The following is a 15,327-nucleotide window of genomic DNA, read 5'->3' on the forward strand; positions in this document are numbered from 1 at the left end:
TGGGCGCCAGTTCGTGTCGCTTTAGTTTCCAGGTCCTTTCCGGTGTTGCATTCCAAGCCTGGTTACATGGCCTGGTTACTCAGTCCGTGGTGTTCAAGATTCAAGATGGCGCCGCCTGACGTTCTTACTGAAGAACCACGCTTGGAAAAAGAAAAGATTGACGAGATGCCTGAAGATGGCGATGACGAAGTTGAAGACTTACAAGAAGCCAGTGAAAGTTCTTCAAGTAAGAAGAAAAAGAAGAAGAAGAAAAAGAAGAAAGGTTTGTTTATGTTTGACTGAGAAACATGTGGGGAATCGAAACTAGCTGATAGCGATATGATGACAGTGCACGTTTAGAATCCGTAATTTAATCTGTGTTTTGACGCGTATGTTAGTTAACCAAGTTTTCCTTTTTGTTTCGAACGGGTTTCATCTACGTTGATAAAAAGCTTATGTTGTGACGCCTTGTGGAACCGTGTAAATCAGTTATAATTTGTTTTCTTCTCTGTTTCTGTACATGGTACATTTTGCGTATGCATGCAGTTACATCAAAGGTACACTGTTTTGCATAACAGGTCTGCAGCCAGCAAGAGTCAAGACTTCTTCACTTGCCACGTCTAGATTTTAACCCAATATTAAAAAAATACGCGTTTGGTCGGGAAAATAATCCCCTGTAAACCAAATTGATTTTTTTGAAGAAATACTTTATGAGAAATGCTGAAATAGCATTTCAGAGCTTCTAGATTTTAAAACTTTCTTGGGGCATGCCCCAAGATCCTACCTAGTGACTTGCACCTTTGTACATCTTTAGCCTCGTGTGGATGTTTACAGGCAAAGGATTTTTAACGCGAATGTGAAGCTTAGGTAGTAGTATTGTTAGTCAAATGCCAGGGCACGACAAAAGTGCTGTCCGATAGCCCGGGGCTAGTGAAATGATTCATCGGGCTAGCATCTTCTGATCCCGGGTTGCCCGACGGGTAAGCAACATTGTTTTTTCACCTTATGGCAACCTTCAGAAATAAGTGTGCATCAGACAATTCATGAGGAAAAACAGGATTCAAAATTGCAACTTACTTGTTGCCAATGCGACCAAAATTTCAACCTTGGTGACTAAAAACTTTAATTAAGTCGCCAATGTGGCGACTACATTTCTCTGTGTAAAGATGAATAACAGCCATTTTCTCGGGTATAAAGTCCTTCCTGAAATCATATTGGAAAATCTTTGCTTTTTAAACAATCAAAATAAGAAAAGAAGTCATATTGCTCCAATCCACCCTTTTGCTTTGCCGTAAAATAGTCCATCACTTGCGAAAACTTGCAAATGGCGACACTGTGTTTGAATTCGCCCCAGAATCCTTTGCAAACCTGAGCATTGGGTGCGTCATGTATGCATATGGATTATGTCCCTTGAAATGCATGGCTATCAAGGATCCTTCACATTAGCTACAAAGTTCGTTGCCATAAAATCTAATATATTGTGTTTGTTTGAAGGCTTGTCGTAAGTGTTTTAGTTTATTGTTACAGATTTTTAGTTTATTTTTGTTTTGATTTTTTGCAATTTTATTGTCTTCAAAATTAGAACAATTTTAACTTTTGAGCATGTCCAACTTTTAATATGCACATTTGCATAAAATTAATTATGCAAATTACTATCGGGCTAGCTCCTCAAAGCTTCGGGCTAGTGAGATGAAATAAAAGCTTGCCTGAAGGGCAAGCTGAGTTTTACATTTTTGTCGCACCCTGAATGCAGACACCATTTATGCAAAGGGTCTATGGAAACCAGGATAAGCACCAACCTGATGGGCCACTTGGCTCATATGTAGACTCCTTTTTTTACTTTTACCCTAAAACAAAATTCAAACTTGACAGGAGGTGGAGAACAAACTGCTGAAGTAATGAATGGAGAAGTGAATGGACCTGAAGTAAAGAACGGCGCAACTGATCCCGCTGCAGAACCAGAGAATGGTGTGCAACAAGATGAAGCAGGTGAACTAATTAATTAACTAATTAATGAATCCGTTTTAATTATAATTAGTGTATTATTTATAAATTATTTTTTTATAATAAATTGTATTTGCTTTGTTGTTTTATAACTCCAACGTGTTGTTTCACAAAATACACGCCCAACACCACTTCCTTCGATTCAGTTGAGACATGAGGTCAACCTGTTCTCAAATACATTGTATGCCTGGCTTCAGTGTTGTCATCCTCTGCGAACACCCCCACCCTTGTGAAATTACAGTTAAGCTTCTTCCTATTCCTTAAAATTTTTTTTTTTGCACTTTTAGATTGTGAAGAAGCACAAGATGGAGAAAACAGTGTCGCAGCTCCCAGTAAGAAGAAGAAAAAGAAGAAGAAAAAGCCAGCAGGAGCAAAATCAGCAGATGGACAGCTAGGTAAGAACAAGAAATTATATTTATTATTAGGCATTTATTATTTTAACAATTATTTAAATTTGTTTTTTTGTTTGTAAAACTGTAGCTTAGCTTAGTTCCTCACCCCTTGGTGGGAGTTAGGGCCAGAATTGTGAAACTGTTAGTCTAACATGTATACCCGGTATATTCAATCGAATGTTCGGTAATCGAACCCAATTGGTAATCAAAACATAACTGAACTCACGATTAAAAAATTTGGTCAATTTAACAAAAACGAATGTTCGATTACTTTTGATTACCGAACAGTCGACAAACGTATTCAATTGAACATTCGATTGCCGAACTCCTGTTTGTTTATAATGCGGACATTCACAGTACCATGCACCGTCCTCCTGATTAGTTTTGCCTGCGTGATTTACTTATCAAGAGAGGGATTCCGAACAAAATCAAATCAGTTTGAGTTTGATTGTGTTCTATTGGTTCAAAAATCGAACTCACAGCAAAATAAATGTTCCATTATTTTTGTTTGATTACTGACAAGGTTTGATAGATTTTTGGTTCAGTTTTGTTCGATTGCATGTGCTGGATGTATAATATTCAAAGTTCCATTTTATTGAATCCTTGTTTGAATATCAGAAAGTCCTCAGCCAGCCACGCAGCAGACGGATCCTCCTACTGTGGCCATATCAGAACTTTTTCCCAATGGCAACTTTCCTGTCGGACAAATCTTGAGCTACAAAGATGAGTAAGTGATATAGTTTCTGGAATTTATTCTCATTGATCAGGTACGATCAATGGTCACAATGCCCCTCCCCTCCAGCGCCGTACCTAGTGGGGGGCAGTTGCCCCCGCCAGGAAAACTAAATTTCTAACATAATGTTTGATTTTGCTGGGCTATTTCTTGTAGCTGTATGAGTTTGCCCCAGCAGTGGAGTTAACCAGAGTTTGCCCCAGTGGAGTTAACCAGAGTTTGCCCCTCCCCTCCCTCCCCTCCCCTCCCCTCCCCTCCCCAACAATGTGTAATGCATACAGCTGGGTACCTGACAAAATGGTGGGGGTTACCTGAATCACACCAGCATATTTGTGTTGTACAGTGAAATAATAACATGTTATGTACCATTATATAATAACCTGAATTCTACGCGCATTTTGATTGGTTCTTACTTATGATCTATTAGAGTACAGACGCATAGATGACATCACGCGGTGGTGTGACTCGCGCGTGTGATCAGAGTCCATAGTCCAAATCAGAGTTTTATTATATAAAACAAATAGATTCAATTTTGCCGTGGGTCTGTTCAGTTATAGATCACAGAAGACGTCAAAATGTGGTAAGAACAACAGTGACCTACTCGCCTAGCGACTCATGGGCTTTTTTTTTGTTCTTACCACATTTTGACGTCATCTGTGATCTATAACTGAACAGACGCACGACAAAATAGAATCTATTTGTTAAATAGATTCTGGGCTCAAAATTGAGCTCAAAGTATGACTTCAATTACTGAAATAAATGTTTCTCTCTGTATTATAAAGTACAAACTAGTAACTGTTTTGTTGCTACTTAGTAATCTGTGGCGTGAAACCAATGAAGAGAAGAGAGCATTGGATCGCGCACATCATGACCTGTATAGTGACGTTAGACAAGCTGCTGAGGCTCACAGACAGGTACTGAGTGTACATAACTATAATCAGCTGGAGGCACGCGGTGCTCTGATGGTTAGCGCGCTGGACTCTGGATAGAGCTGTCCGGGTTCGAGCCTGGCCAGAGTCATTGTGTTGTGTTCTTGGGCAAACACTCTACTTTCATATTGCCTCTCTCCACCCAGGTGTATAAAATATGGGTACCAGTGAAAAAATGCTTAGGGTAACCCTGTGATGGACTAGCATCTCATCCAGGGGGGAGTAGAAATACCTCTAGTCGCTTCATGCTACAGAAACCGGGATAAGCTTCGCCCTGTATGGGCCACTTGGCTCGACACAGACTTTTCTGATCAACCTTTAAATTCTCTTGACATGTATGCTTGATAATTGGGGAAGAATTTAGGTTCAAATCAGTAGGTAGGGCAATGCCACATTTGATATTAAATAGACTTCACAGTTGTACATCCTTAAATCCATTAAGCTCAATTTCCACACAAAACTCTACTTCCACATATAACTCGACTTCCACATAAACCTTGACTTTCAAGCAAATCCACATAAAACTCAACATCCATTGACACTAAACTCAACTTCCGCACTAAACTCGACTTCCACACAAAATTCCAAACCTCATTATCTGATAATGAATTTAAATTGTTTAATCTCTTATTTCGCAGGTCAGAAAATATGTGCAGGGTTTTATTAAGCCTGGACTGACTATGATAGAGATCTGGTAAGTAGGCCAAAAATTAAAAAATTAAAATAAGACATTAATTGGTGATTTCCCCATTTCCTGAACTGCACCAGTACACGACACCGCAGTCATCCATCAAGCACACTGTGCATGTGTATCTACCCCAAAACTGCAACTTAAAGCCATTTCAAAATCCCCCACTTGTTTTATCTCCAGTGTTTAAACTCTTTTGAGCCTTTGAAATTCCATGACTTAAGGCTTTCAATGACTTAAATTTGGGCATTTTTCTAGGAATTAAATGTTAAAAAAATGATTTTGATTTTGGGTACGTTTTTACCCCTTTTCTTTCAAAAAATAACCTGCCTTATTTACTTTGTACAATTTATACCATTAAATTCTTATGACTTTCCATGACCCACACCATGACTTTTCAGGCCTGGAAAATAAAATTCTAAATTCCCATGACTTTCCAGGTTTTCCATGACCTGTACGAACCCTGTATCTTTCAAAGCTTTTTTCTCCTTAAAGTGCCTATGAAATGAAAATTAAGTTGAACTCATATGAAAGGCCTTTCAAAATGAAGAAAGATGGTGTTTTCATTTTTCTGATATCTTTTCTCGTTCCAGAGATATTAACGATTTTGTATTATGCAAATTAGATAACTGATGACGTCATAAGTTTGACAGAAATTGGTGTAAAAACACAAAATCAGTAATATCTCTGTATATACTTAAGCAAAATAATTGAAACTTGGCACCAGTATTGTACCCCAAGAAATACACCACATGTTGCATATTTTGATGTTGCTATGGCAACAATCTCGGTTCCAGATCTCTTTCATGTGGATATAGCAATCCTGGGTTTTGATCCATTCCAAACCTTATCCCCCATCTTTAGGGTCATTTGGGTGCCTAGCGCAATGAGCACATTGCGTATGTTTGGAATGACACCATTTACTTCTCACTGTAAAGCCATAAATCGTGATATTTGATTCAAAGAAGAAAAAGACTGGGACCTAAAGTGTTGCCATAGCAACATAATTATATGTACCATGTGGTGTATTTCTTAGGGTACAATACTGGTGCCAAGTTTCAATTACTTTGCTTTAGTATTTACAGAGATATTACTGATTTTGTGTTTTACACCAATTTCTGTCAAACTTATGACGTCATCAGTTATCTAATTTGCATAATACTAAATCGTTAATATCTCTGGAACGAGAAAAGATATCAGAAAAATGAAAACACTATCTTTCTTCATTTTGAAAGGCCTTTCATATGAGTTCAACTTGATTTTCATTTCATAGGCACTTTAAGAAGCAATTTTTATTTCATTTCTTTTTAACAGTGAAAAATTAGAGGGAGCTTCTCGGAAATTAATCAATGAAAACAAGCTTAAAGCAGGTAAGCTATGGTCAATTTCATGCTGTACATTTTTTGGTTTGATGGGTTTGAAGTTGTTTCCCTGCATTTCAGGCTCTTGTAAGATTACAAGTGCATGTTGTTTCTTCTAGGTTTGGCATTCCCCACTGGCTGTTCTCTGAACCACTGTGCTGCACATTACACACCCAATGCAGGGGACAAGACAGTTCTACAATATGACGACGTTTGCAAGATTGACTTTGGAACCCATGTGAATGGTGAGGTTTAAAGAAAACTACACAATACCTTAAGTACAGACCTAAGAATTCTTTTGTTATCACACCCTCGCACCTAGTTACAGGATATACACAGGGCAGGAGAAGGTCTCTCTAGCCCTGGATATATACAGTACTACTCACATGCATTGCAGCACCTACACAGGGCAAACATATAGCTGCGCATAATTTTGCACACATGTAATAAAAAGCACTGATTACACTGGTATGCGCATCTTTGGATTGAAAGGGAGAAATTTATTTGTATATTTACACCCCTTTGCGTGTATTTTTTTAACATGTTAGCATGTTATGTTACAATTTTAACATAATTACTGTATATATACTCTGATGTAGATTCAAGTTGACATCAAACTATGAAATAAAATTGTGTTAACGATGTTAATGTGTAAGCATGTTAACCTGTTGTTAACATGTTGACAATAAACATGGATGTTAACACGATGCTTACATGTTAAGACGATCTTAACAGATTTGGATGTTAACATCATCTTAAGATGTGTTTTTTTTTTCAGGGAGAATAATTGATTGCGCATTCACAGTGTCTTTCAACCCACGATATGACAATCTGCTTGCAGCAGTGAAAGATGCCACTAACACTGGAATCAGGGTAAAGTATATGGGTTATTTAAATGGAAAGAGACATTTTAATTTTGCGTGAAATAGTGTGGCATCTGTCTTGTGAGTGACAAACAGAATAAAATTGCCATATTCTCTTGCAGGAATCTGGTATTGATGTAAGACTGTGTGATGTTGGTGAAGCCATACAAGAGGTCATGGAATCTTATGAAGTTGAACTTGATGGAAAAACATACCAAGGTTTGATTTTCCCACGCATGATTTGTATTTTGTGTCTATAGTCTGTAGTTTCCTTTGCAGCCATTATTTTGATGTCACAAAACGGCTTGTCATGGTCACGCAACGCTTTGTCACGGTGGTAATGCAACGATTTTCCCCACTAACTTAATGGGGGTGGAAGTGCTCTGTGGCGCGCCAAATGACAAATGCAAAGAAGAGTAGCATGTCTGCTAAAAAGCAATAAACGTTGGTGCTTAAGGGACCGTTCATTTTTTTTTTTTTTTTTTTTGAGGTGGGGGGGAGCTGGCTGGTGGGATTTGAGGGGGGGGCAGCCCAAAAAATATGGCTTCAAAGGGGGGGCAGCCAAAAAAAATGGTCTGTAAGGGGGGGTCACTGAATGAGGGCTTCTGTAATAGTTAAAAATCTTGCCAGAATGCACAAAATAACATTCCTGAGGTTCAGAAATTCAAATTGTCCAGAGGGAGCATGCCCCCGGACCCCCATACTTTGTTATGTACCAAAGGCCATTAACTAAACCAAACAGCATATTGGTTACAACTGCAGACAAACCATACTAACAAACGGCATCCGCAAACAAACAGTTGAGGCAATGTCAGCTATTTGGGGGGATGTAGTTTGTCTTTTATTATGACTGAACAACTGATACATTCTTTAGTCATAAGGCTTGATAAATTTTAATTTTACTTGATTATTGGGTTTTTATTTATTAATTTTTTTTTGGGGGGGGGGGGTCATTGAGAAAAATTGGATTTCGAGGGGGGTGCAGGTAAAAATTTCCTATGAAGAAGGGGGGCCATTATATATAACAGTGTCTATCTTTCAAATCCCACCAGCCCCCCCCCCCAGCCCCCCCACCCCACAAAAATTGAATGGTCCCTAACAGACAAAAACTTGGGAAATCTGAGAAAAGTTTACAGCATTCCCAAAACATTACAGCTGGTGCCTCTTCATTCCAAAACAAGTGGGCACCTTTTCTTAGGGGGCATTTTTCCAGGTCTCAGGAGTCCAGCCACATACAAGCACGAAAATTTTAAACCCCCAACAGGGTCCGAAATTAAATTTTTTACATCGGCGCCACCTGGCGACCGGACCGAAAGTTTTAGTCGCCAGATGGCAACTTCTGGTCGCCAATGTTTTTCGATTGACTTTCCTTTTACACTTAAAAGACGAAACACTTGTTCTTCTTGTGTATTTTTGGCCATTCATATGCTCAAAAACAGCTTACTTATACCACAAAACAACGGATGACAATCACTCAAAGAAATGCTGTACCCGCCTATAAGTAGAGTCTTAAAAAGTCTTCTTTATCGAATGTTAACTCTCTAACATTTAAACGGAAAATACTTTACAGTCTTACCCAAACATTCCGCTCTTTAATAATATAAAAAACATCATTTCCACCAACTTTCTGACATATTTCGACAGGTAGTTTTTCATTCAACACAGTGACAACAAGAACGTGTTGCGTTCGTGGAACGTCGTAGCTTAGTAGCCTGGCATGTAATTGGAAATGTCTAAATCTTCCACAAAGTTTTTTGCATCTGTAGCCTTACCAGTTTCAAGTAAATGACGGAAATATTTCAGCGTGTCCGCGGACATGACATCGCCAGAATAAATATTCATTGCATGGACCATTGGATGCGAAAGAAAGCACATGTCTGGGCGCGCCTGCAATAGTGTCATGGGGAAAACCGCTGAGGAAAACAACATGGCGGCTTCGGCGGCTTGCAATGTTCGAATCGTGTTGATCGCGGTAGTATCGAAAACGAAGACCCCGAAAACGAAGACCTAAGACCTAAGACCCATACGAAAACTAAGACCCATACGAAAACTAAGACCCGTACGAAAACTAAGACCCATACGAAAACTAAGACCCGTACGAAAACTAAGACCCATACGAAAACTAAGACCCGTACGAAAACTAAGACCCATACGAAAACTAAGACCCGTACGAAAACTAAGACCCATACGAAAACTAAGACCCATACGAAAACTAAGACCCGTACGAAAACTAAGACCCATACGAAAACTAAGACCCGTACGAAAACTAAGACCCATACGAAACGAAGACCGTATATACGAAAACGAAGACCCGGCCAAAACCAGCGTTACCCAGAGTTGCGTGACATTAATAATAATGACAGAATAATATTGAAGCAGACTGAGCGTACTGAGAACGTACTACTGATCAAAAATCTAGACTTGATCGAAAACTAAAACCTGATCGAAAACGGTTGCTGCGTCACAGAAGAGACAGCCAAAGTCTCCAACAGTAATGCACCGTATCGAAATCTTAACGCGCACAATACTTGCTTCAATAAACTTCGCTACCCGATTATTATTTCTCGCTTTACATCCGCGTAGAAGGGTGCGGAGAGGGGGGGATATCCTCAATTCTCTTGTTTAAATATCCCGTGTCCCATTATTTTTTTCACAAATATCCCCTATCGATTTTCATAATGAAAAAAGAAATCCTGTATCCCTATAATTTTTTACCCAAATATTCCGTATCCGTAAAACCGATTCCATGCGAAATGGACTTAGCGATTGCAAAAACCAACTAATAAACCAAAAAAAAAAAAAAAAACGGATCGAAAGCCTGTAATCATCTTTGCAGCTACAACTGTACTATTTCCTGAGAGGTCCGCTTAAAACAAACAGGAGATGTCAATCACTTTTTTTAAGTTCACGCGGGGAAATTTGCAGAGTTCGCGCTGGCCGTATGATGGCGGCGTTCAAACTGCCGGTCTTGAGCATTCCCAAATCTTCCTTGGTTACGGTTTTGCCTAGCTTTAGTTCCAGTAACATCATCAACAAGGAGTTAATTGTAGCGCGTAACGAGGCGTACTCACTTCAAAATTAAAGACAAATATTTGTAGGATTTCAATGAAACTTGATCGATACGTTCTCAGTACTCGTCTGCTTCAATGTTATTCTTATCCAACACTGATTCGTAGAGTACAAACATCGCGCAAAACGAGTACAAATGTCACTCGATATTTGTACTTGTCTCATTTCCCCGACCAAAAGATTAAAAACCTTGGCAAGTCATGTGTGACCTAGGCTCCCGCAGTGCTATCAGAATGGAATTTTGAAAAGGAACAGCATCTTTTCATTCCGTTTACGTGTTGAAATAACTGTAGCGTTCCATTTGTCGAAAAATTCTCACCGAAAATTCCATGTAAATGGAAAGCGCTCATTGATTTTCGATTTCAGTAGTACGTTCTCAGTACGCTCAGTCTGCTTCAATATTATTCTGTTATTATTATTATATAATAATAACAGAATGTCACGCAACTCTTGGTAACGCTGGTTTTGGCCGGGTCTTAGTTTTCGTATGGGTCTTAGTTTTCGTACGGGTCTTAGTTTTCGTATGGGTCTTAGTTTTCGTATGGGTCTTAGTTTTCGTACGGGTCTTAGTTTTCGTATGGGTCTTAGTTTTCGTATGGGTCTTAGTTTTCGTATGGGTCTTAGTTTTCGTATGGGTCTTAGTTTTCGTATGGGTCTTAGTTTTCGTATGGGTCTTAGTTTTCGTATGGGTCTTAGGTCTTAGGTCTTCGTTTTCGGGGTCTTCGTTTTCGATACTACCGTTGATCGCAGCTGTTGGCTGAGCTGTTGGGGAGTTTATACATTATGTAGCGAGAAATTTACTTCAGTGTTATCTCAAGGACATCACTAAGATAAAAAGTGAGTCAATAAATTGTTAAAAAACGGCTCCGAATTTTATTTTTAATCAATTTCTCTGAATACTCTTACAAAGCAACTTAGTCGCCAGTGGGCGATCAGTTGTGAAATTCTGGTCGCCAGCTCTCAATATTTAGTCGCATTGGCGACCAGGAAGGCGCAATTTCGGACCCTGGCCCAAGTGTCTTAAGCAGCCAACACCTTTTCGAGCGACAATGGGGTCTCCCTACAGAAGATTTGAGGTGAAGTGAGAACATTTCTAACTGTATATTGCTTCTTTCGGCAGTGAGACCCATAAGAAACCTCAATGGTCATTCTATAGCACCGTACAGAATCCATGCTGGTAAAACTGTACCTATTGTCAAAGGAGGAGAAGCCACAAAGATGGAGGTGAGAGCACCTCGGCTCAAAATATAAATTCTCCCAACTGATCGCCATACATTTCTTGTAATGTTAGTTCTGGAAATTTGGTGGTACATCAAGACAATGTCCCCTAGTTGTTGAATTTCTTTATTCTCATCTCCTGGTTGGTTGAAAATGTAGTGACATTGTAAGGAGAAGCTGCATGTTTATACACTGGAACCCCGATATAACGATCCTCGATATAACGATATTCCCGATATAACGATGAATATTCTATGTCCCGGCAAAAGTTGCAGTAAAATGTATGGGACGGAGCCCCGATATAACGATATTCCCGATATAACGATGAATATTCTATGTCCCGGCAAAAGTTACAGTAAAATGTATGGGACGGAGCCCCGATATAACGATATTCCCGATATAACGATGAATATTCTATGTCCCGGCAAAAGTTGCAGTAAAATGTATGGGACGGAACCCCGATATAACGATCTTCGCTATAACGATATTCCCGATATAACGATGGGAATTTAGCGGACCGAACGTAAAATCCTCCCGATATAACGATATTATCAGTACACCGTCACATTTTATTTGCAAAACATCGAATTTAATGCAGTAACATTACGGTAATCGAGTCACCTCTAACGTTTCTAAAAACAGCTTTGTACGATGATATACGAAAATGATACTGTGTTCTAAGCCTTCTTATCAAAATTATTTTCTTCATCCCCCTCTAATATGCAGTAAAAAGTACTTGTAAGGTTTACCCCGATATAACGATATTTTCGGTTATTTTACGGTCATATCGTTATATCGGGATCGAGTTACGATATAACGATTCCTCGATATAACGATATAATTTTACTGCTCCCTTGGCATATCGTTATATTGGGGTTCCACTGTAACTCTTTCGGACACTTACTTTAAAAAGCAACCTGGTTTCAAAGTTTTTCTTAGAGTAGAAGTAAGAAGCGAAATGATTAGCTACAAGAGTATTATATATGTGACACCAAATTCCCCCAAGATTGGTTGCACAAAGTGTGTGTAAAACAGTAATGTACATTTGGACACTTAACTGAAACGTTGTTGAAAGCACTTATTATCCACTTGCACTGAAAAGTTCAACCCTTTTTTTGTCGGTTTATTGGCGGGGACAGATTCCCACCTACCTTTCAACCCTTAGGAGCAAATTTCCCCAAGATTGGTTACACAAAGTGCGTGGAAAATTAAACAGTAATATTAATTTCGACATTTTCTTAAAACGTTGTTGAAAGCATTTATCATGCAGTTACACTGGAAAGCAATTATTTCTTTTCGGATTTTTCTTTTTTGGGGGGAGGGAAGGGGGATTGTGGAACGGACTCCCCTTCCCTCCCCCTTCCCCCTTCAACCCCTAGGAGCAAGACCCATATTTTGTATGTGCCTGCCTCTCACTCTGGCATTCTCAACTGTCTTGCTTCTAAAATTTACCTGATGCAAATTAGTTTTGTACCACTAAATAAATATCTTTTGATTTCAGGAGGGTGAATTCTTTGCGATTGAGACATTCGGCAGTACAGGCAAGGGCGTGGTCCATGATGATATGGAGTGTTCACACTACATGAAGAACTTCGAGGTCGGACATGTTCCTTTGAGGTAGGAAGTGAAGATGAAACGATATAGAGGCTGACCTTCAAAGTCAGTTTAAGTTGATGGATATTGAAAGGATGACTGTCAAACACTTTTGAGAGTTATTGCATAAGTATATCTATAGACCTATTTGTACCTTGAAACTCCTTGAATTTGAATCCAACTTTTGAAGCCTTGAAGAGTGACTTTGGTGCTTGAAAAACCGTAAACAACTACCGGTCCACCTTTCAAACGACTTATTCAAGACATAAACAGAACCGACAAACGAACCGCAAGCAGAACGACTTGAATAGAATAGACGGATAGAATAGACGGATCAAACTGACCAATTACTGTTGACAAACTTTACACGAGTCTTGCAGCCAATTACATCACGGCTAAACTGACCAATCCACTTCAACGAACCAGATATATAATTGACAACAACTTTTCACTTGACACTGAAGATGACTTTCGCTCAGGTTGTGGAAACGTCAGTCACCAACAACAGTTCTTCTCAGGTCTACTCTCACCCCGGACAATCACACTATACGACCTAATTATATTTTGTGGCAAATGTTGTTACATTTTGTGTCAGTTATTACATTTTGATGAAAAAATGAAAAATTGCATTTTGTTGCTTTGGAGTTCTTGAAACGTCCTTGAATATTTTGACCAGAAAAATAAGAACTGTCGTCACAATCTGCTAAAAGCTATAGAGACATTCCTTAGTGTAGCAAAATGTTAAAAACCGTTCAAACTTGACGTGTCTTCTGCACCAATTTCATTTGTAACCTAATACTTGCGGATTTCATTCGTTAGGTTGCCCAGAGCCAAGGCCCTTTTAAATGTCATCAACGAGAACTTTGGAACTCTGGCGTTCTGTAGAAGATGGCTGGATCGTTTGGGCCAGGTAATGTGCTCCGTTTATGTCTTGCTGTACATGTGCATTTGTAATGTCTGGCAGACTAAAACTAAAAACAATGAAGGTATTTGCAAAGCCAATCACTGAAGCTAAAACTCAAAGAAAAAAACGTGCAACCGGTAAAAACCGCGGGAAAATCGTGGGAGCCAGTTTACAATTGTTTTTTCTTCACCTGATTGGTTAAGAGGACAGAATCTTCACTCTGATTGGTCAGTTCGCGTTTCTTATCACTTAAAGATGTTTCTCTTTTTTGCCTTGCAGACGAAGTATCTTCTAGCTCTAAAGAACTTGTGTGATGCCGGCGTTGTTGACCCGTACCCACCACTCTGTGACATCAAGGGATGTTACACTGCCCAGTTTGAACACACGATACTACTGAGGCCTACAGTGAAGGAAGTGATCAGTCGAGGAGATGATTACTAAGAGAGTGTTATATTTAATCTTTTACTCCCAAGAACTGAAAAATACGTCATTTTGAAAAATACGAAAAAACAAACAGCTCCACGCGAAAATACTGCTCAGTAGCATTCATTTGAATGGTCACATACTAGGGTTTCATCCACAGACTTAAAACATTCGGCCCACTTTGTACAACATAATAACAGTACCACATGAAAGTACTGCTCAGTAGTTTTCATTTGGATGGTCACACACTAGGGTTTCATCCAGAGGCTTAAAAGTTAGAACCACCTTGTACAGCAGAACAGACTTCAAATTTTATTAAGAAGCAAGCTTTGACTCTGAGAATGAAGGTGTTAATACCCTCTACATATTTACTGGACACCTTTTTTGCCATGGCAACCATTTGGGTTGCTAAGGAACAAATTTAACAAACATCTTTAAAGCGAAAAGATTGTCTTTTTTACATGTAACAGGTGCGAGAGAAAGAAACTAACACTAAACATAGCGCCTGTAGTTCGTAGGGATCCGAACAATAATTGTTTAATTTTGTAGAACATTACTTGATTAATAAATGATTTGTAACCTATAAGGAGGCGAGAACGGCTTACAGCACCCTGCTCTCGGAGTTTTTCGTTTTGTCTTATACCGCTTTCTGGCTAAACCCGACTGAGATGAAAAATATAAAATTAAAAAAAAAAACGAACAAAACAAAACCCTCTTGGACAAGGGTAGGTTGACGATGGCGAATATGGAAATGGATTACAATTTGGACAAAATTACACTTGAAACCAAGCAAAATCTTATTAAAAAAATAGCTTGAGGTCATTTTCCTCTTTGTATCATAAAGCATGCTGAAATTCATTATGTCATTACTTAAACAGCAAGTACATGGTGTTACGTCTATTTCCTCGTAGACTAGACTTTGCTTCTCACAGTTTGAGCCTTGTAAACAGGAACTTTATCATTCCTGCTACTTTTCAGTCTTCATTACCGTCATCATTTAAACCTTTGACTGAACAAAGCAGTTTTTAACCACCCTTACAATAAAAAAGCTCGTTTTATGATGTCCTTAATAAATATTGTCAAAAACTCATTACTTTAATTCATGGTCCATTTTAGCAGAACAACAAATTGTGTTCTCTGTGCCCTTATTCTATTTTACACAGTCGGTGGT

At 38.9% G+C, this 15,327-nt stretch overlaps 1 protein-coding gene across 1 annotated transcript; it reads left to right on the top strand.

Moving 5' to 3' along the window:
* The first annotated feature begins 54 nt into the window (after positions 1-54).
* LOC144629039 (uncharacterized) lies at positions 55-14,899 on the top strand. The gene is made up of 14 exons (XM_078487202.1): positions 55-262; positions 1,852-1,968; positions 2,271-2,378; positions 2,994-3,102; positions 3,923-4,022; positions 4,676-4,731; positions 6,040-6,095; positions 6,206-6,331; positions 6,865-6,959; positions 7,072-7,168; positions 11,139-11,242; positions 12,738-12,853; positions 13,649-13,739; positions 14,013-14,899. Exons 1-14 carry the CDS (start codon positions 67-69, stop codon positions 14,172-14,174), a joined length of 1,533 nt encoding a protein of 510 aa, XP_078343328.1. The 5' UTR covers positions 55-66; the 3' UTR covers positions 14,175-14,899.
* Positions 14,900-15,327: the final 428 nt, after the last annotated feature.

The sequence above is a fragment of the Oculina patagonica genome, chromosome 10 (genome assembly GCF_052425735.1).
Source record: "Oculina patagonica isolate OP01 chromosome 10, crgOcupat, whole genome shotgun sequence".
NCBI lineage: Eukaryota > Metazoa > Cnidaria > Anthozoa > Scleractinia > Oculinidae > Oculina > Oculina patagonica.

Excerpts from the sequence above, each read along its gene's own strand:
- LOC144629039 (XM_078487202.1), top strand. The coding sequence starts at position 67 with ATGGCCTGGTTACTCAGTCCGTGGTGTTCAAGATTCAAGATGGCGCCG. Across the intron at positions 4,732-6,039 it reads CTGACTATGATAGAGATCTG|TGAAAAATTAGAGGGAGCTT; the intron begins GTAAGTAGGCCA and ends TCTTTTTAACAG. Across the intron at positions 13,740-14,012 it reads GGCTGGATCGTTTGGGCCAG|ACGAAGTATCTTCTAGCTCT; the intron begins GTAATGTGCTCC and ends TTTGCCTTGCAG.